Genomic DNA, 21,627 nt, shown 5'->3' with positions numbered 1-21,627 from the left:
ATGAAGAAGCCACACAGCTACTATTGGAACAGTCTTTATATTCCAGAAAAATAGCTTGAATTTGAAAGGTGGGTAGAGCAATGTGTGACAGATGTTAAACATTCAATCCTTCCAAAATATAATTCAGATTTTGTGTAATTGCTTTTTAAATGCCTGATGCTATTTGGAATGAACATAGTTTGGATGATTTACAAAACTGAGTGTTCCAACTACTGAATCATGGAATTAAAAATTGGATTTTCTCGTCCACTTCTTAGACTTTTTTCTACCATGTTAACCTCACACAGCTGTATGAAGAGAGAAAATCTTAAGACATAAAACCATCTAAGTCATTTGCAGTAGCTTCCTAATATATTAGGAAGTATAGCTTCCTATTACACCCACTGCATTACTAACTAGTGACCTCACATTCAACAATCAGACCTCACAAAACTCAGGCTGAACAAACTTAGACATTTACATCGTGGTCACAAAGATGTGACTACAGTTCACTGGCTAGACGGACACTGGACTTGAAATTCTGTAGGAAAAGATCCTGTTTAAAGGATGCAACTCTAACGTCTAATTTTGTGGCTACTTCCCTCTCTCTATACACACAGATGTAAAAACGTATCGCTAACTTTTATGTGATCTACAAAGCTACCTTTCCTCAGGGCTTCTGGAGCTCACTGAGATGTCTTAGGCATTACTGTTAGAGGCAGGTAAATCTGAGTGTTTTGAAAAGTAATTCAGCACTTTAGAAAAAGACTAGAATTGAGATACTCTTGTTCATAAATCCTGAGACTACAGTTTTACTAAATAAGTTTTGTTTTGCTTAAACCTCCATCCACTAAGGCATCTGAATGTATCCATCACCTTTTTAACTTCTTGTGATATTTATGATGATTGTACTGATGAAATTTCAGTTTGTTATTAAGTGATGTTTCCTGTGAAACACGTGATCATAACAATTTATAGTTTGTAACTAATAAAACTGCTACCACACCCTTGTTAAGAACTGGAACCAACTTTTAAATACAGATGTGCTTTGATTTATAGTGGAGTGATATCCTGATACACTCACCATGGGTTTAAAATATTCTGACCTACTGACAAATCACGAGAGTTCTGCAAGTCATCACCAGATGAAGAGCACCAGTTGCTTGCTGGCATGATTACATGAAGTACTGCAAGCTACAATCTGCTCAGAAATGGAAGAGTATTATACAGTATATGACTAGCCCAGGAAGATAATTAAAAATGCAGATTCTAATAAATGTATATCACTTTTGCGCTACTGAAAAAAACAAAGCATTATAAACCAGGGGCCGTTTGTATTAGTGTCTTCCATTTTATCTCGTCTGAACTGTGTCTTATAAAGTAGGAAACTTGAGCAGGTTGGGTGGTGGTGGCACACGCCTTTTAATTCCAGCACTCAAAAGGCAGAGGCCAGTCTGGTCTACAAAGTGAGTTTCAAGGCAGCACGGAGAAACCCCGTCTCAAAAAGTAAGCCAACAAACAAAATCAGCAAAGTAAGAAATGAACACAAAAGGGTTCAAGTCATTTCATCTTAAGACTATTATTCTTTCAGTGCCATTTCTTTAAGTCACTAAATTCTATGGTCAGTCTCACAAAGTACAACATGAGAACATAAAAAGGATACTGCCTGAAAGGCAGTTTGCATCAATCCTAAAAACTTATAAGAACATTGCTGTTGTGGTTTGAATGTGCAATGCTCCCCATCAACTCATGTATTTGATCATTCTGTTGCTACCTGGAGATGCTTTGGGGAAAGTTATGGGATCTATAGGAAGTTGAGATTCCCAGGAGGAAACAAATCACTGGGGGAGGGCTTTGAGGTTTTGTGGACTCACTCTACTTCCTGTTCCTGTTTCCTGTCTGCCCAGACAACCTGATCAACTGGCCTCACGCTTCTGTGCCATGCCTTCAGCTTCATAATAGACTCTACCCATTGGAGACTGAGCCAAAGTAAGCCCTTTCTCCCTTAAGTTGCTTCTGTCAGATACTTACCACAACAGAAAGCTAAGACATCTACTCACTTGTCCACTCATTCACTGAGCCACCAGACAGATTTCAATTTCAGGGCTAGTCAAGAGAAAACAAGCTTTCCCCTTACATAACCTGAGTGCAAGAAACACTTGTCTTGTTATACATAATAAAATAAAAACACACTATTGCAACTCTCATAACTGCTTCTTGTGGCATACTTTGCCGTGAGAAAAAAAAAAGGCCTAAGAGCTATTTGAGATAAAAATCTAACATTAAATATACCTCTTAAAAATTATCAAAATGAGTTTGGCCCCTTACTTCACACACACACACACACACACACACACACACACACACACACACACACACACACACTACATATACAAAAAATCATATTCACTGAAAAATAATTTACTTTGTAAATTCATTAAAATTTCCAAGAAATGATGCAAAAATCAAAAGTTGTTTCTCTTAACTCCAGCACACTTTCTGGGATGGTGTAAAAATTTTCACTTCAAATACTGATAAGTAAACTGTATTAAGCATTTTTTCCCTGATGTTTTCAAGATAGTGACTGTAATAGCTTTTGATATAAGCTTGTGACACATCATTTTGTGAAGTCAAAATTGCACTTGAATTATAAACAACAAACAATTTTGAACTCTTTATAAAGGGGATTTGGAGTTCATACCAAAACAATTCTTATCAACAGAAAGATGTTTCTCAAAACAAAAACATTTATAGGCAGATTTTTTTTAAGCATGTCCAAGATATTTATTCCATCTCTAAAAAATGGGTTTATTTCAGCACTGGGGTCTAAATTATGAATAAATTAATGCGAATATTTAACAGAGTAGTTAAGTTTTATCTTTACATATTTACCAATTTATTTTAGACTAATGATGTTAGGAAACCTAGGGATAAAGGAAAATGCTTTGAGATTAGATTTTGTAGCACACATCTAGGGTGGTAAGACAATTCAATTCAGTGAGTGGATTCGGTTTCGGGAAAGGATGAGGTGTTTGCCCATTGTAAGAAGGATGCAGCATTCTTCTGTAATACACACACTGACCTGACACTGAAAGCATCCTGTTCTTTGTTGGGATATATACGTGAACTGATGGCCGACTAATTCATTAGCTTAGCAGGCAATGACTTGGACCACCTCATCCAGGATGACATTATGGCTGGAGTTCACAGGAGAGAGAGGGAGAGAGAACTCCCCATAAGGCAGAGAACTGAATATTATAAAACACTAGATTGAGTAATCCCTATCACTCATTAAGTACCTAATTTTAGAGTTTTAAATCTTGGAGTATTGTGCCAGGTGAACCATTTCTTTACACCTGCATATGTCATCAATCTTATGACGTTCTCATCATGAATCAGTCATTATAATCACTATTTTCACACATTATGGAAATTATTAAAAATGCTAAACAGACTGAAATAAATGGTTCCAAGTTTGCCTAAATATTAGCATTTTAATGTAACAAACAATAGAGATTTGATCATCAAGATTTTTATTAAGTTACAGTATATCTTTTTGTCCCAATAAGGATATTTTTTTTTAATCTTTAGAGCAATAATTGATATAAAAACCTATCTCGTCATACTACTTCTTGAGTTTCTTTTGGGCAGCTTTCTTCTTGACCATCTGCAATCGCTTCATAGCGTTGAGCTGTGATTCCTGTGAAGTTGGGCCTTTAAGAGACGCTGAGGCACTGCTGCTGGGTTCTGGCGTGGTTTTGCTTGTGGCGCTTCCGCTGGGCCCCGAAGTCGCACTGCCTCCATTCCCACTCAACTGCCCACTGCCCCCAGGAACTAAACTACTGGGGCTGGGAAGGCCCACTCTGCTGACGTTATCACAGCTAACTGAGCGACTCAGGCCAGTCTTGCCTAAGGTTAGAGGTGGAAGTGGTTTTAATGGTACAGTCGGGGAAGAGCAGTTACCAGAGCCCATTTTGGAACCCATTCCACCTTTGGATGATGTTGCCAGACTCGTCAAACCCACAGGCTTCTGGGTAGCTGATGAGGCGGCAGGTTTTCCGCTGTTGTTTTGCGCTGTTGAATTCAACTTTGCTGTTGATGGCCCAGCCGAAGATGTTTTGGCTGCAAAAGCTGCCCATCCAGTCAGGCCACTAGTTACTGAAGAGGACACGTTGTTACCAGAAGAATTTCCTGATATAACCGTGGGTGGCTTAAAAAAAAAAAAAAAAGAGGATAAATATTACATTAGAGCCAAGTATAATCCAAACCTGTATAATATCTTTGAATGCAAACATTTAGCTGTGTATAAAAAGCGATGACGTGGCCAATCTGGACAATTCAACAAAATTAGGTTCCTATGAAGCTGGAAAAGCACATGGGACTTTCTGTAGTCAGGGAGGACGCTACACAGCTTGCAGTTGCTGAATGCCACACTTTTCCAATGACTTCAAAGAAAATACATGAAATTCTTTTGGGGAACTGCCTTTAGATACAATCACAAACCGCCACAAGTATTACCTTGTCCATAACACATCCAAATGGAACCTACTTTTAATGGATAAAACTGTTTGCACCCAAGATATTCAGAAAAAAAAAAAAAAACTAAGTCAAAGATTCAATCCATAGCTATTTTCAGTGAATGTGTTAAAGGAAACATCTATATTCAAGTTTTGAAGCCACTTAAAATAACCAAGTTGCCACAAACATTTGTGATTGAACTACAAGGCAAACACAGATGTTTAAACTCTGGGGTATTACAAAGAGCTCAGATGCACTTTCTCAATGTGTGTTTCCATGGAAACTACAGCAACAGAGCCCCACTGTCACATAGACTGACAGCTGCCTCTTGGGCTACACTGTGGCACTGTGGGGCCGTCTGCATGCTCTTAGCTCTTGTAAGGCTGGAACATTTCAGTATCTGATCAACTTCACACACTGTCTACCTTCATATTGAGAGGGTCTCAAAGATCACCCAGAGGTGAAGTCAGACAATGAACACTCTGTGCTAAAATGGTAATATACAATATATAAAGATGGTAATATAATACTTCGACTACCTATTTATGTATTTAATAGCTTTGAACACCTATGAAAATGGTTAGCAAAACATTATTAGTTCTTACAAGATCGCCTTCAACGTTGTCTGGATAGGAGCATTGTTTACCACTGGAAAAGTAATAAAGTAAGATGCTAGGGGGCTTTATTTGATAATAGAAGTTAAAATATTTGTCCATGTGTTCTGAAAAACCACATTTTTATAATAGCACCATTATCTCATGATGACCTGATTAGGAAAACTATAAATTCCTGCGACACACACTGCTGGGGACAGAAAAAGAAAGCAAAAGGACACAATGTGGCACATTTTAAATTTTCTGATTTGAAAGATCCATTTTTTTTCTCCTTTCGTTTCTATCAAACATGAAACCACCTGCCAAAGGGCTATGTGACCCTTCGTCAAACCTCACCAAAGAAAAGTTATTTGAAGCAACTAAAAAGACCAACGCTCCATGAAAGATAAACAAGAAAGAAGGCCTGTGTGTTGAGCGTCTGATTTTAATGACTGCTGTGGCTTGTGTTGATACATAGAGTGACAGATGGCTTAGGACACAACAAGTGTGCAAGACGTGAGACAGCACAGACTTGGGAACCTAATAATGTCTCACATTTCAATGCAGACAGCCGATTTCTGATACAAAGGCTCCCTTTCGAGCCAATTCCTGGTGACAGCCTTCACTTTCAACATCAGTCACTCAAATCATAAAGTTTCTCATCAAACTCCTACCAGGTGACCACCCTTTAGTCAGCCAGACTGAGATTAAAGTAGACGGAGAGGAACATACTTTACCTTAACTTCTGTTCTCTTGAATGCTAGGAAGGCTGTCTCTTGTTTAAGTTTGGTGTCTGCTTTCTTCACTAACGGATCCTTGACAGCTGGAGCGACAGACACAACAGTGGGAGCTGGCTTCTGTGGTGGCTTCTGAGTTTTCTGAGCCTATGAAAATTAGAGAAAAAAAATTATATACAAAATCTTCATTGAGTAACAAAAACTAAAAATTTATTAAAGAACTACAATTACTGAATGGTAGCAATATTTCTTAAAAAGGTATCATGGTGATACTAAAGTAGAGACTACAGAAAAACAGTTATCAACATTAAACAGTTTTACAGATCTCCTTAGTTTCTGAACAGTAATGATATTATCAATCTTGCAAATACTTTTTTAACAAGAGAACCCTCCTGTTTTCCATAAAGGAAAATCACAAACTAAGGTACAACTCCCCTTTGTTATCCATGCAGAGCTGGTTCCAGAACCTCTGACAAATACCAAAATCTGTGGATGTTCAAGTTCCTTAGATAAACTAAAGTTCCTTAGGCATCTGGGCCTAGTGATGCCTGTCTGTAATCTCAGTGCTCAGGAAGGAGGCTGATGCAAAGACTAAAAGTTTGGAGCATCCTAGGCTATAAAACAAGTTCAAGGCCAGCCTGATTTATACATAAAGGCTTTGTCCTTAAAACTTATGGGTTGACCAGGCGTGGTGAAACGTGCCTTTAATCCTAGAACGTTAGGAGCTTGAGGCCAGCCAGAGATATACATACAGAGATCTTGTTTCAAAAAACAAGCAAGCAAACAAACAAAAACAAAATGCCCTGTGGGTTGGAGGCTCATTGAATAAAGAAGCCTGGTGTCCTGAGTTCAATCCCTGAAATCCATGTAAACATCAAGGGGAAAAAAAACCCACTTCTACAAAGTTGTTTCCCTCTCTCTCACCAAAAATACCCCTCCAAAAAGTTGTTCTCTCTCTCTCCTCTCTCTCTCTCTCTCTCTCTCTCTCTCTCTCTCTCTCTCACACACACACACACACCTACACCCCAAAACAAAATACCCCTAATGATTGGGAGATACAACTCAGCTACAAAACATACTTGTCTAGTCTAGCCAAGGCCCTGTGGTTCCACTAGGAGCATTAAGAGAAAAATTACTATTTATAGATGACCTATTGAAGACTTCTGTAGACAGTAACTCATCTCTAGGGTACAAAATACAAATGTCATGCAAACAGCTGCTATATATTGAATTGCTTTAGGAATAATAGCAGGGGAAACAAGCCTGTATATGTTTTGCCTTCATGCCCCTAGTTCACCAAAAAGTGTTTTCAGTCCAGTGTGGGTGGAGTGCATAGATGCTGAGTTCATGGAAACTGGGGGACACTCATTGATGCATCCAACCAGCACCACTCAGTATGCAGAGCACTCTCTCTATTATTTCAGTTAACCAAAGAATTACTTTCTTTTTAGGGTTCAGGTGTAACTTTTTAAGTTACTAAAAGGGAGTTAAGAACAACTCAGGTAGTTTACATGGTTTTAAACACTGAACGAGAAGGGAAGAATTATCATGAATAATTAATAAACCTTTGAGGTTTTTCATACTAGTGAAATTAAATCCTTGGGAATAGTGTATACATTTCCATGTTATCTAAGGAGAATTTTATTTATTTTCCTTAAGCATTTTCAGTTTTGTTTTGACTAGTAACTGACTTAAAGACAAAGCATGTTATTAAATTTTCTTATACATTTTAATCATTTTTTAGATTCTTAGTTTTTAGTGTATAAACAATCCTAGATATATAAGCAATATGGAACGAGGACTGAAACCGTTTTTAGTATCAAAGAGAACAAGGGTTGAAGCCCTGCTCATTACCTCTCCAGCTGTGTTACTGCAAGAGGGACATAAATGCCTAAGAGCCTCATTTCTTTCACCTGCAAATGGTGGCAGCGCCATCTGTTCCAAAGGTGTGTTTATGAGGATGAATTGTGAGGATCTAAGAGTTTAGCCTAAGATCTCATAATGTTAAGTGCTGATAATAATAGTTACTATTAACTAGCATATGAAAGGATCTGGCTTCGATCCCCAGTGCCTCCATCAAAATAAAATAAAATGTGATTACCGTGCTGGTTATTGTCAATTTGACAGAACCCGGAGTCACCTGGGAAAGGGAACTTCTGAGAAATACCAGTATCAGAATAGCCTGTGGTGGAGTCTGGTGAATCATCTTGATGACTGACTGATAGGGCAGGGCCCAGCCCTGGGCCCATCTCCAACAAGGAGGGCCTGGGTTGTATAAGAAAGTTAGTAGCACATGAACTGAAAAGGAAGCACGTAGGCAGCATTCCTTTGTGCATGGTGAAGCAGGAAAATATGACTTAAAAGGCAGACATGGGGTGAAAACAGAGAGACCATATACATGCTTTTATGTGACATGTACCTCATACACACACATACACACACTACAACTTTATTTTAGAAGTAACTGAAGGCCACTGGGACATATAAATAAGTGAAGTATCTATTCTATATGAATAAATCATCCAAGCGCTGTAATGAACAGAACAGACTGAAGGGAAGTAAGGAGGCCTCTCAGAAGGCTACTGAACTAGATACGTAACGAGAGAACGTAGACTAGGGTGGTGAGAGTGAAGCGAGCAGACGTGAAGGGCATGTGACGTGAACACACCTAAGCTTAGCAAACAAAGGTGTAAATCTATACAAACAGTATGTATGCGACCAACACTTGAAAGTTTATTTATTCTTTTCAGTATGCTAAATGTCCTAACTTTCATTTTACAATCATATACCGACCAAGACCATGAGATGCTGGCTGAAATGTAAAGTAGGGTTCTTACCATTCTCTTCATTTGTCTGGTGCACCGGGCACAGTACCACACCAGGCGAGGGTCATTCACTTCTTTGTCTGTCACTTGGGGTTTATGGCAATCCTGGTGGTAGAGGTTATGGCACTCCTGACATTCGACTAGCTGATTTCCAGATGCCACTGTCATTTGTCTAAGAAAAACATTGCATTAAATACTTCAACATACAATTTAAAGTTATTTCCACCTTTTTCTGGTAAAGTTTGTTATGTTAAAGGAAAAGAATCCCAGAAAAATAATCATTTAAATCATTAATGAGGAAGATAACATTAATATGAAGCGTACATAAGACCTTCATTTGTGATAGTTATGCTTAGTCAATAATTATAGCATTTCAATTCAGCTTAGCTATATTTATAGCGACTTATCATTGCAATCTGTTTCTATTTCTCAGCAGGCACTGGACTCTTCCTAGAGCACTGGCAGCACTTGCCTGGTATCTCTATAAAACCCCTTGGTTAACAGCTACATGTTGTTCGTCTTCATCACTACTAAGTTGGGTACACTGGGTGTGAAGGCACACGTGTGGCTGAGAAAAGGGCATCACCGTGAGTGCAAGAATAGCAAGGACTATAGAGCGTGTTCTAGGTCAGCCTGGGCTACAGTGACAGCCTGTCTCATAAAACTTGTTTGAAGAAAAACAACAGAAAATAAACGTTACCTAAAGATGTGAACCTACTCTAGTTATGTGTAATCTGGTGCACACAGGCTGTTTGGAATATATCAGATCAATGTATATAAATCTGAACGGAATGTAGTAGCAGGTGTATCAAAAAAGGATCCATTGCAAAAGTACAAGAAAGCAATCACCACAGGCTTAGTGTATTTTATGAAGTGTCCTGACAAAAGATAACACGGCCACTATGTCTCTCCCTGTTAGTACTTTCACAATATTCATTTACAGGATGTTAATTTTCATAGCAGATTAGGCGTGAAAGATTCAATATATATGGAAACAAATGATTTTACTCAGAAGCACATCAACTTATTTTCTATAAGGCTAACAAAGCTTATATTTTCTTAGTTCCAATTTACTAAAAGTTAACATTTTTAATAGAACAGCCACAAAAAGAATCTTGTTTACTGCTATGTAATAAAAGCAATAAGTTGAACATTAGTCCTTGACATGAATGTGAGACAGGGTTTCTGTATGGCTTTGGAGCCCGTCCTGGAACTAGCTCTTGTAGACCAGGCTGGCCTCGAACTCACAGAGATCCACCTGTCTCTGCCTCCCGAGTGCTGGGATTAAAGGTGTGCATCACCACTGTCTGGCAAAAATTTAGTTATTTCTGCAAAAACCAATCCAAACCAACGTATCTTCTACTAAGCAGAAAATAATTCTAATAGAAGATAGTTGATCTTCTATTAAATTATCTGCTTCTGTAATTATGCAATCAAGATTAAAATGTAATTCAGGACAACCTACATTCATTTCTACTGTTCTCAGGGAATGATGTAAGGGTGTTTAAAGAAACGACAGGTACCAGTTTGTTTTTTAAGTGTCATCAGCAATTCAGAAAGAAAGAAAAGGCAACAAAGATGGTTTCAAAAGAAAGATGGAGCTGAGGTTTCTGGCCAATTGTCCCTCACTTAAAAGGATGCATAGTCACTTCCTCTAGAATGTAAGAATGCAGACAAGGTCACTACAACATAACAGGCTGAAGAAGCTGTGGTCTGACAAATTTGAGTGTATTAAAGTGCTCTGGTCTACTTACCTGTTCTTTGTCCCAAACAATAAAAACAAAGCAGAAAAGTTCTAACAAATTCTATGATTTTGGGGACTGGGAGGGCAGAATAAACAGAGTAGGAGAGTATTATTTGCCTCTTCTAAGAAAACACGACATCCTGGGCTGGGTATAACTTACCTACAAACAACACAGGCCAAGCCCATCTCCATCGCAAAATCATCAGCACTAGTCTCCTCGAAGCTGGAGAGGTCAGCCATAGCTAAATCCTTGCTGGTTTGTACAGTAATGGGAGAAGATCGGGTCTCTGGTTTCTCCAATCTAGGTTTCTTAGGAACATCAACTCCTTCAGTGACATCTTTCATCTATAAAAAGAACCCGATAAACTTAGACAACAACGTGGAGACTAAAAGAGACTTACATAGATCTAATCTATATGGGAAGTTGAAAAAGACGAGATCTCCTGAGTAAATTGGGAGTGTGGGGACCTTGGGGGACTGCTGAAGGGGGGAGGGAGAGGCAGGGAGGGGACCAGAGAAAGATGTAGAGCTTAATAAATATCCGAAGAAGAAGAAGAAAAGAAGAAGAAGAAGAAGAAGAAGAAGAAGAAGAAGAAGAAGAAGAAGAAGAAGAAGAAGAAGAAGAAGAAGAAGAGCCCAATGATGAATGATCCTGAAAGTCACATGGCATAAGCTCTAATTCACAGAGAGGGAAGATGGGCAATATATGACAAAGTCGGTCTTATAGACATTTTCACACAGACAGAAGAGCTACACACTTAGATCAGTTGAAAAAACTATAATTTGAGTTGGAGTCATGGGAGGAGTAGGAGAGGAAAAAGGGGGGGTAGAAATGATGTAAATACAGTATTCATATAAGAAATTCTCAAAAAAAATTGAAAAAAGAATTATGATTACTTTATAATTAGCATGCTAAAAGAAACTAGTCAGATATAAATAAATCAGAATAGTCTAATAAATATCTACATTCTGCTTTGTATTATACATACTGGAGAACTCTGGAAATTCAATGGATATACTACCTTTTCTCTTTCATTCAAGATGTTTGGACTTGCAAAAAACAGTACTACTAATATTGCTATGTAAAACAACAATGGCAACAACAAAATAACCAAGAACTTAAGGGTTGGAATATGTCTCACTGAATAAGCTTTCTGTGCAAGCATGAGGGACCAGAGTCTGGCCCTTGAACCCACGTAAGAGTAGGCACGGAGGTGGACTGCAACCCCAGCACTTGATCAGCTTACTCCATTAGCTGGAAGTAGCGAGCTCCAGGGTCAGCAAGACACCCTGCCTTAGTAAATAAAGTAGAGTCATTGAGTGGACATCCAGAGTTGACTTTGGGCATCTACACACACATGTACACATGCATACACATACTCATACACATGAACACATATAGAAATAGGAACATACACTATACATATACATCTGCAAAAAACCACTTAAGAGCAATATTCAAACTGTATCGAAAAGGTGAAAAATGAGCTGTCTTCCTTTCCACACTAAATGCATTGCCATATTTGCTTCAAAGCTAGTCACAAAAATTAAATTCTGAAAATGCATAGATAATTTAGAAATCCTGAGGCTTATTGGTAAAGGTATGAATTTAGTAAGATAATTTTGGATAGTAATTTGGCTATTTATAGTAATGATGAATATATAAGTACCCACATCCACTTACAGCTTACAAAAATTATTAACACGGTCACAGAAATGACCATTCATCTCTGTGATTAAGAAGCTCACTAAAGTTGTATTATAACAAAGAAAAAGGAGAACTCTCCTAAATTTCCTAACTGATAAATTTCTTTATTCACAGAAAGAATGCTAATGGCAGCTAGAAAAACAAATACCAAGACATACACATATATTTCAAAAACCACACTGGCCACAGAGAAGGCTCTGGGTAAATGTGCTCACTACCAAACTTGTGGCCTGAGTTTGCTTTCCAAGACACACTCGTGGGAAAGCCAGAACTGACTCCCTCACACACGCCTCACACTCCTGCAAATAAATGAATGTAATAAAAACTTAAAAAATGAAGCATCACTAAGTGAAGAAAAAGTAACTCAAAGACAACACAAACAGTGTAATAGCATCTGTGCAAGAATAAAAGCACTGTTCACGCATCTCTGTTATTTAGGAATAGAATGACAATATATGGGACAATATGCCCCACCTGAGGGCAAGGGCTACTGAACATACTTTTACGCATTTTTTGTTAGCTGCTAACTTTAATGACCATTTACAAAATTACCCAAAATATACAATCAAGAAATACCAGTAGCCTTCTCGAGATGCTTGCCATCAAGTCACAGAGTTCAAGGTTCGTCACACCGATTCTGTCAGTTTTACTTCTAACAACTACTGTTGCCAGAGTTACGATTAAAGTCTGCATTATTTTCCTGAGGTATAAAGGCTGGACGACAGCCATCTCAAGTAAATGGACAAATAAATGTTCCTAGATTTTACTCATTTTTTTTTTAAGTTCAACCTCTCTGGCTAGCAAACCATATTTACAGAGTGATCATCATGTAACTATACCCACTGCTACAAAATGTAGACACCAGCGTTCTTTCTGCCTACGGAAATGGTTTGCCCTTTCATGAGCCAAGCCAAAACCAATCCTTACTTTATCAGCAGGTCTCTTCTCAGCGTCTTTCTTTATCTTTTCAGTTGTGAGGGTTTTGCCATTACTACTGCCGGAAGGGAGACTGGATGATGTTTTGGGCTCTTGTTTGATAGAAATAGATTTTGTGCTTGAAATTTTGGGTGGTTCCACATCCTAAAGGGTAAAATAAAAAATAAGAGACCCTCATTTTATTCACAACAGAAGGGCTGGGGTTATTGTTCAGTGGTAGGGCACCTGCATAGCATGAACAAGGTCCTAGGTTCAATTCCCAGTGCTAAAAGAGAAACAAACACAAAAAGTAATAATCTAAACAATTTTCAGTTAAAAATTAACTGCCACATCATAGTCAATGAAAAATTCTTCTCTACCACGGCCTTACTAAAAACTAACGGATGCACAGCCAGCACCTATCTGCTGTTTTGACAATGTGCATGTATGTCATGAGCTAACTACTGCAGCCACACGCCATTATCCCCCAGACCCTCCTGTGGGTCTCTGTAGCCACCCTCATGCTAGAACGCTTCAAGCAGTAAACCTGGGTTGTCGGCATAACTTACGCGTCAGATTCTGACTACACTCAAGCTAGTCATGCATTTCTATCTCCCCTCTTAGTTGGGCAGCTGTGTTCCCCACACCCTGACTTAAGGTTTCAGAACTACAACAGTAGAAGACTTCTTGCAGAGAGCCCATATGTGCTAGGTGGAAACTACTCAGGCTAATTTACTTATTTTTCAGTAATTTCTACAATTCTGCAAGATATGTTCTTAGTCTCCTCATTTTGCCAAGCTTGGGTGAAATAAATTTATTAGGCAACTCAGTTCCCTTATTGTAAAGTGAGGAACATAGGCGATACTTCTTTCAAGGAATCATTATTAGAACAAAAGTTCACAAACCACTTAGAAAAGGGCCTACTTAAAGACACCGTAAAGTTTCAAGGTACGTAAACTGATATCAAACAACTACAAGAGGCAAACTGGATTTTGTCACATAGAGCTGCCATCGATAATGGCGCCACATAGTTTTAACATCTATTACCTTTATCTTTACCCTTATTATCCTGTCTATATTTATTTCACTTTGTTGAAAAATCCCTGTGTTATTTATATTTTTATTCTTAAAACATTAGAGAATGATTAGAAATAAGTTTGGACACCATTAACACATTAAAAAATAATGATAAAGAACTGGAGACTAAATTGCAAACAAGTGGTTTTTTACATACCAAGGAGCATAGTGGTTCTCAGCCTTCCTAATGCTTTAATACAGTCCAGCACATTGCTGTGACCCCCAACCATAAAATTACTCTCACTGCTACTTCTTAACTACAATTTTGCTGCTGTTAAGAACAGTAATGTAAATATCTGTGATCCCCGATGGTCTTAGGCAACCCCTCTGAAAGGATCAGTCACTCTCAAAGGGGTTGCAACTCTCAGGTAAAAAAGGACCGCTCTAGTCCAAACTAACAATTCTGTGTGGCTCTTTGAAAGCTTGAGGAAAGAAAACAAGATTAAGGTAATAATTTCTTTGTGACTAAAAAGCAATTTCTATGGCAGAAAGTCTTTCAAGAGAATATACACGCTATCACTGGACCACTATGTGCACCTCAACTCTTTCCAAGATTTGTATTCGGGTAGATACCTTTTGAGTTGGACGATAACTTGAATCAATGCCCCGAGCCAAAGATTCATCAAGCAGCGCTTTTAGTTTTTCAGCAGAATCTTTACTCTTGGAGTGTAAGAAACCTAGTGCTTTCAGAAAAATGGGATCGAGTTCCAAGTTCACAGTAGCAGCCATTGCAAACACCTGAAGAAAAAGAGGAGTAATTTAGATAGTGCACAATTATTTATCCTTACTTTTACCTATTTTGTTTTCTTGCTTTTAATATTTTAAAACATTAGAGACAAAGTAATGGCTAACATTATCTGGTTTCCCTCTCCCCTCTGGAACAACGGATGTTACCAGCTTCAATGTATCTACACTCACCACCACCATATATTTGAGACAGAGTCTCCCTATATGCTCCAGCTGGACAATCTGTGATCCTCCTACCTCCACCTCCTCACGGTTGAGTTTGGAGGCCTGTGCCACCACACCTGACAATGGCAAAGGCTTTTCTTTTTTTGTTTGTTTGTTTGTTCGGTTTTTTGAAATAGTCCTAGCTGTCCCGGAACTAGCTCTGTAGACCAGGCTGGTCTCGAACTCACAGAGATCTGCCTGCCTCTGCCCCCCGAGTGCTGGGATTACAGGAGTGCGCCACCACTGCCCGGCATGGCAGTTTTAATACAGACAGATCTTTAATCACAGAGCATCCTCCTGGTTATCTCTAACAACGTATCTATAACTTATGGCACACAACTTCTCTGCTTTCAGGTCAAGTTGACTGCACATCAAAATGTAGCTTTTCAAGTCTTATTATTACCACAAAAGTTGAGATTTGGTGTTCATGGACGAGACAAGGATGTCACAGGAAGACAATGGCTAACGGGTCCATGATAGAAGTCACTGCTGTAGCTTTTAAAACTGTTTCTTGTTTTGTTTCTGTGCAGTTTTTCATTCTCCTCAGTCCTCTGCTATTTTTGATATCTCAGAAAGCATATTAGTGGCAATCTTATTATATGACATTTAGATGGTGGGATCTCTTGCATTAAGCTACTTCTCAAAAACAGGTCTCTGAACGATGATCCTTACTACTGCATGCATCCCTCAGGTTTGTAAATGCTTGCTGTCCTAAGTAGCTTAAACAACAAGTAGCTGAGGCCACACATCAAAGGTCTGCAAAATTCTCAACAGTCAAATTTTGTTTTCAGTTAATACCAATGTTATCAAGTGGCTCTACTTCTGGCTGTCATTTTCTCCAAAACCTTTCAGGCAAGGAATTATTAAAAATGTACTCTTAGTGTCCAATCCTTTGATCAATATACTAAGGTTTTAAATCCTCTTCTATCCTTAGGTTTAATGGCATAGTAATGCAACACAGGTCCAAGGCTACAGTTAAAGATCTGTCGGCAATTCCACAATAATCTCCCATTTTCAGGGGCTTGGAATACCATTAAAATTTGCTGTAGGTTGAAAATTGGCATATGAAAGCACCAGTTGAAAATAGATTTCATTTATTTCTCCTCCTATTTTTCTCTTCATACCTTGTCAAGTTTGACAGGGCACAAAGAGATGGACGCACGCACGCACGCACACACACACACACACACACACACACACACACACACACACACACACACCCCAGGCTCTTTATAAGTTCCTAAAAATCTATTATCTATTTGATAATCAAAAATAAGTGCTAATTCTATGCTCAACTAAAATATCATTTGTCTGAATGACCTCGGTAATGGAGTTTGAAGGCTAGTACCAGAATGAAAAAGTAACCAGACCTCAAATAGTCATATTAGTAAGAATTTAACAAAATAGAATAGGCTCTGTTGCTGCTTTAAATTATATTACAGGTATCATCTCCCAAGAATGACAGGTTCAGGGGCATTATTTTAAATACGAGGCTGAGCATCGTATTCATTAATACTGAGGAAAATAATGTAAAAATTTTCCATGATTAAAGAAGTAAACCCATTGTTCCAGATTTTACAAGATAAACACAGTCTAGTCTTTCTATGACCTAATTTCTATAACTACAAGCATACTAGTTTATTTAACCCAGGATAGTCTGTTTTACAGGATACTGGGCAAAGAGCTGATACCTAGAGAAATCCTTATATGAGAGAAGAACTACTTTCTTTTCTGAAAAATGGAAGCAAAGTATTGCTATGTATGTCTGTTCTCACAAATGAAATGCCTATAGATTAGGTGACCTATGGTGTAAGATTACAGAAACTGTCAATATCAATATTCTAATGGAAACCTTGTAGTCAGTTCCTTTTATAACAGACCTGGCATGCTCTGCACCCCTGCCATAAATCACTGATGTATCTTTCAAACTCAGTGGTGCACATGATGGAATGCAGGGTGTGTGTGTGCAGGTATGCTCAATTTTTAAGATTATGGAATAAGAAAGATTTGGAGTTCACTGCTCTAATCTAGCAACTTCCAATTCCTCTTTTCCTTTTCTCATGGCTTATTTAAAGTACAAATCATTCTGCAAATCCATCCAGGGTTTTCACTCAGCCCAGCCCTTTGCCCTTCCCAAGCTAACTTTATTATCAGCCCCCACTCATTAATAATACATCTCCCTATATTTCCACTTTTTCCTCAAGCACTTTGTCTTTACTATTCTCACTAACGACATCATCTTGTTAGAGCCTCCTACCAGGCAGTGCTCATTAACTTGTTCCATTGGAAGGGCTACAAAGGTATTTATAGGGAGCCTCTTCCGCATTGCTGATTTTAGAAAAACAAATCCATGACCCCATTTGTCAACCTCTCACTTGCATCTCCCCTCTTAAGTGCAGACATGAGCGCACACTCTTCCTTCTCTCTCCCCATCACTACCTTTAACACACATTTTGATCTTATAAAACATTTAGCAGCCGGGCGATGGTGGCGCACGCCTTTAATCCCAGCACTCGGGAGGCAGAGACAGGCGGATCACTGTGAGTTCAAGACCAGCCTGGTCTACAGAGCTAGTTCCAGGACAGGCTCCAAAGCCACAGAGAAACCCTGTCTCGAAAAAAAAAAAAAAAACATTTAGCAAACAACTTTAGCTCTTTAATGGCAAGAGCTTCACCCGCGGCCAGTGAACTGTAAGGTCTTCCACAGCTACTCTCTTTGACTACAATCTTAGTTAACTCCCTCCCCTCCTTTCTTCATTCCCACGTCACATTCTCTGAGCTTACAGTGGCTCCATTTGTCCCCTGTGCTGCTTCTTCACTGACACTCTCTTGTTCCAACTTCTTCCTCAAACCAAACAGAAGCAGTCTCCTCAAACCAAACAGAAGCAGTCGGTGGCATAAAATAAGTTATGTGCATGTAAATGCATAACAGGAAGGAAGATGAAAGAATACGTTAGGTGTGAGTTTATTTTAAAATCCTAAGTGTTGTTTAAAACAAAGAAACGTAAGAAAATTAATATTTATTACTTCAAAACTATCAATGACCTAGTGAAGTGGTAGTGATGATGTTGGTGCGAGTGAATGGTTAGCAATTTTCTGTCGCAAATATAAGTCACACTAGACTTCCATTGCTGTTCAATGGTCTTCTCTCTCCCCCATCTCTTACTTTCGCTCATGGGGAGCATGCTATTTCTTTCCTGTTCAGCTTCTACTCTAGTACAAGGCTTTCACTGACTCCCTTCTATTACTATTTGTTAGTGTTGCAATCCATACAACAGGGCCTTCTACCCATAATTTTATGAAAATAACCTTACCACGGTTAATTTAGTCATACAGAAATCTAAAGTATACTATTTTCTCTTCTACACATTTCTCAGTTCTTTGTAGATTTCTCCTGCATGGGTTAAAGAGGAGATACTCTGGGCTATTCTGGGTGTCTTTTGAGTGCATGACACCCTCTTTCGAATCTGTCTTTGAGATCAACAGCACAGCTACACAGGCATGCTCTGCAAACATGTTAGAAGTGCAAACTCTTGGCTTCCACTTCCTAACTCACAGAAGAAAAAACTCCAGGATGAAGCCTGCTAATCTGCATCAAACCTCCTGGGCAACCCAATTTATTTTGCAATTTGAGAACCGCTGTTCCAGAAAATCTGCTTTTTTGCCAGAGATCATAAACTTCTCTTTCAAGTCCACCTCTTTCCACAGAATTAACAGCAAGGTTAGCCTGGCTGTCTTCCTGAGGCATCCTGCTGAGCACGACCCAGCAGAGTCACCTCCCCCTTTATTTCTAGCCAGTTTGAAGTGTAGCTTTCCCTTTACAAGTTACCTTCTGTCTCTGGCTACTATCACTTGATGGGAGTCATATCTGCTTTTGGTTTTTGTTTGCTTGTTTTCTTTGTTCACTTTTGTTTTGAAACAGGGTTACTCTGTATAGCAGTCCTGGTTATCCTAGAACTAGTTCTGTAGACCAGCCTGGCCTCTGTCTCACAGAGATCAGCCTGCCTCTGCCTCCCGAGTGCTGGGATTAAGAGAGTGCACCACCACTGCCCAGCAACACAGCAACATTCCTTATTTTAAGACCAAGTAAATACAGTAAAGGCACCTTGTATTTTATAAAATTTTCTTTGCCTTGTTATATTTAACTTTTAATTTTTTTTCTCTTTCTATCCTTTCCTTGGCTCATCTCACTCCTGTTCTTCCTATTATTGCTCCAACTGTCTGTCCTTGCTTCCCTGCTTTTGATTTACTACCAATTTGTTCTTCAGCAATTATACACATTTTGTTGTCAACTAATATCTCTAGGCAGATGATTCCATATGTTATTTTTTTCTGATTTTCTTAAGCCTGGATCCCTTGTTTCCCTCATTTCTGTGTTCCTCTTTAAACAACGGCTAGACTATCATTTGGTTAACTCATCAAAGTCTAGTGTTCTTCTCTTTAATTCTACACAATTCTAATCACTTCAGCCAACAACATTAAGGAAATTCAACTGTCTTTTCCTCCCAAGAAAACCAAACCTCAAAAAGCAAAACAATCATCTGTTTTATGAGAAGGAGTATGTAAGGGTTCTGATCTGAAACATTCACTTTCTTTTTCTTTTTTTTAAACATTCACTTTCTTTCATCTGCCTTTAATTCCTCAATCTCAGTAGCACATAGCTTCTTATGCAGGTGTGTTCATGTTCGTAGGTGGGGGCAGTGGTGGGGGATGCGGTTATTTCCCCCTAGCAATTAGAATTTAACAGGTGCTTCTAAATATTTATTGGATGAACTAGATTTCTGCTAACACGTCATTTTTCAAGGTTCTGTGATGGTCCCAAATAAAATTAAACATCCCTAGCAAAATCTATGCTTTCCTTTGGGTCTCTTTCATCCTGCCTGTTAGTTTCAAAGTTCAAAGTTGATCACTTGCTATTGCATGAGATAAAAAAAAAAAAAAAAAAAACTGACTATTCATGAGGATGCAATACTAGGATTACCATCTCATTACAACACTGAAAACCCATCCATTCCTGTCTCTGCAAGATTTTGCAATTCTTTCCAATAAACTTTTTTTTTTTTTGTTTAAGATGCTGCCCTTTTTCATCCTTCCCTTGAGTATCTGGCCCTAAGCTACATCTGGAAACTTAGAGCAGGAGATTAAAAACCCCAATTCCAAAACAAACCAAGCGCTAAAGAATCTGTAAAGAGACAGAAGACACTTAGAAATGAGACTCCTTTGAAGGAATCTAAACAGACGGGCGGCCTCGTATAAGGAAGAGTTCTTGACAAGGGAACCAGAAAATGAGAAGTAAACCGAAAGCTGCAGAGAGGTCTCCGGAACCCTTCGACAAAGGTTTGAGAGTTCCACGGACCCAGTCCCCCGGGGCCGCGTCCTCAGTGCACAGCACTCTGAGAGCACAGTCCTTCCAATAGGGGGAGCGGTTAGGCTGCCGCACGCAACTGCCCGCAAATTATGAGGTTTACCCCCCCAGCAGGGAGCAGCCCACACCCGACGGAGCTCTGCTGCGGGCGCCCCTCGCGGGCTCTCGAGCGTCCCCGCGGCCCCAGGACGCGGGGGGAACCCTCGTCACAACTCACCGCTCCGCCCCGCCACTCTGTCCGTGCTCCGCAGCTCTTTTCGAACCCGTCCCCGCCCTAACCGGCATCCGAAGCGAGAAACAAAGGTTCCCGCAACCCGATTGGGAGGGGAACGTTTCCTGGGGAGACAGCAGGAAGTGACGCGCAACCTCTTCCGGTCCGCCGGATTATGAATGGCGGTGGGCGGGGGGCTTTCCAGACACATTTGCTTCTTGGTTATTTCTAGTTTCCCCCACCCCTCGGGGCCTCGCTGGAGGCGAGTGCTCCTCAGTCCGCGGCTTCCTGAAGGAGCCTCGGGATCCCGGCTCGAGCTGGGCGGGAAGGCGCGGCGGCCCGCGTCGCCCACACGCTCTCGCGCCCTCCCTGCCTGGCCGCGCCTCTGCGACCAGGTAAAGAGGGCGCTCCGGCTGCGCGGCCCCTCCACGCCCCGAGGACCGCGCAGTCCCTCAGGGGTCGGCGGGGCTGGGGGCGAGGTGGGACCCGGGAAAGTCTTTCCACCCCGCAGGCGCCGCAGACTGGTAGCGTAGGTGCAGGTGGAGGGCTTCGCGCCGCGCCCCCGAGTGACGCGTGGGCCACTCTGCTGCCAGCCTGTCAACCTCCGGCCGTCCTGCGTGGGTAAAGGAACAGGGCAGTTTCGCGGTGTAGGGGTTTGAGTGGTCGTTTGCAGTTAGGTGCAGGGAAAAGACCCCTTGGAGCACACTTTAACTTTTCCCAAAGAGAAGACTTCCGTTGCAGCCTTTCCTGATTGGTCGCTGTAGTGGATACTGTTTCACAGTTACTCCTACGGATTTGCTGCATCTGGGGACGTTGGTTTATACTATCCCCATCAAAGCAAGCGTTTCTCTTCAATTATTAACTTGAGCAGAAAATCTGAGATGAGCTTGCATGAAAATTGCTTTGGCTTAAATAATGAATACTCAAACACGTACCGCCCCAACTTTGCTTGGTTGAATTACATGGCCCCCTTCTCCCCCCCCCCCCCCCCCGTTTCTATCGAAA

The 21,627-nt window shown here is 40.0% G+C and overlaps 2 protein-coding genes across 3 annotated transcripts in view; one reads left to right on the top strand and one right to left on the bottom strand.

Moving 5' to 3' along the window:
• Positions 1 to 3,500: 3,500 nt before the first annotated feature.
• Ints12 (integrator complex subunit 12) lies at positions 3,501 to 20,749 on the bottom strand. The gene is made up of 7 exons (XM_005357307.1): positions 20,629 to 20,749; positions 14,670 to 14,834; positions 13,032 to 13,184; positions 10,557 to 10,741; positions 8,665 to 8,824; positions 5,828 to 5,974; positions 3,501 to 4,189 (listed from the first exon to the last, which is right to left on the bottom strand). The coding sequence occupies exons 2-7, from the start codon at positions 14,823 to 14,825 to the stop codon at positions 3,605 to 3,607; spliced, it is 1,386 nt and encodes a 461-aa protein (XP_005357364.1). The 5' UTR covers positions 14,826 to 14,834; positions 20,629 to 20,749; the 3' UTR covers positions 3,501 to 3,604.
• An 11-nt stretch (positions 20,750 to 20,760) lies between these two features.
• Positions 20,761 to 21,627, top strand: part of Gstcd (glutathione S-transferase C-terminal domain containing) — a 75,013-nt gene continuing 74,146 nt past the window's right edge. For both annotated transcript variants that reach the window (XM_013350068.2, XM_026784007.1), the window contains exon 1: positions 20,761 to 21,017. The gene's annotated coding sequence lies outside the window, so the exon portion shown is untranslated. The remainder of the gene's footprint in view (positions 21,018 to 21,627) is intronic.

The sequence above is a fragment of the Microtus ochrogaster genome, chromosome 21, assembly GCF_000317375.1.
Source record: "Microtus ochrogaster isolate Prairie Vole_2 chromosome 21, MicOch1.0, whole genome shotgun sequence".
Classification (NCBI taxonomy): Eukaryota; Metazoa; Chordata; class Mammalia; order Rodentia; family Cricetidae; genus Microtus; species Microtus ochrogaster.
The sequence above is the reverse complement of the archived record's forward strand: the minus strand, read 5'-3'. Positions and strand labels throughout refer to the sequence as shown.

Bases quoted from the DNA above. Each gene is read 5' to 3' on its own strand.
- Ints12 (XM_005357307.1), bottom strand. From the start codon at position 14,825: ATGGCTGCTACTGTGAACTTGGAACTCGATCCCATTTTTCTGAAAGCA. The intron at 10,742-13,031 runs GTAAGGATTGGT...TTCTTTTTATAG, and splicing joins AGAAGAGACCTGCTGATAAA to ATGAAAGATGTCACTGAAGG. The intron at 8,825-10,556 runs GTAAGTTATACC...TGTTTTTCTTAG, and splicing joins TTGGCCTGTGTTGTTTGTAG to ACAAATGACAGTGGCATCTG.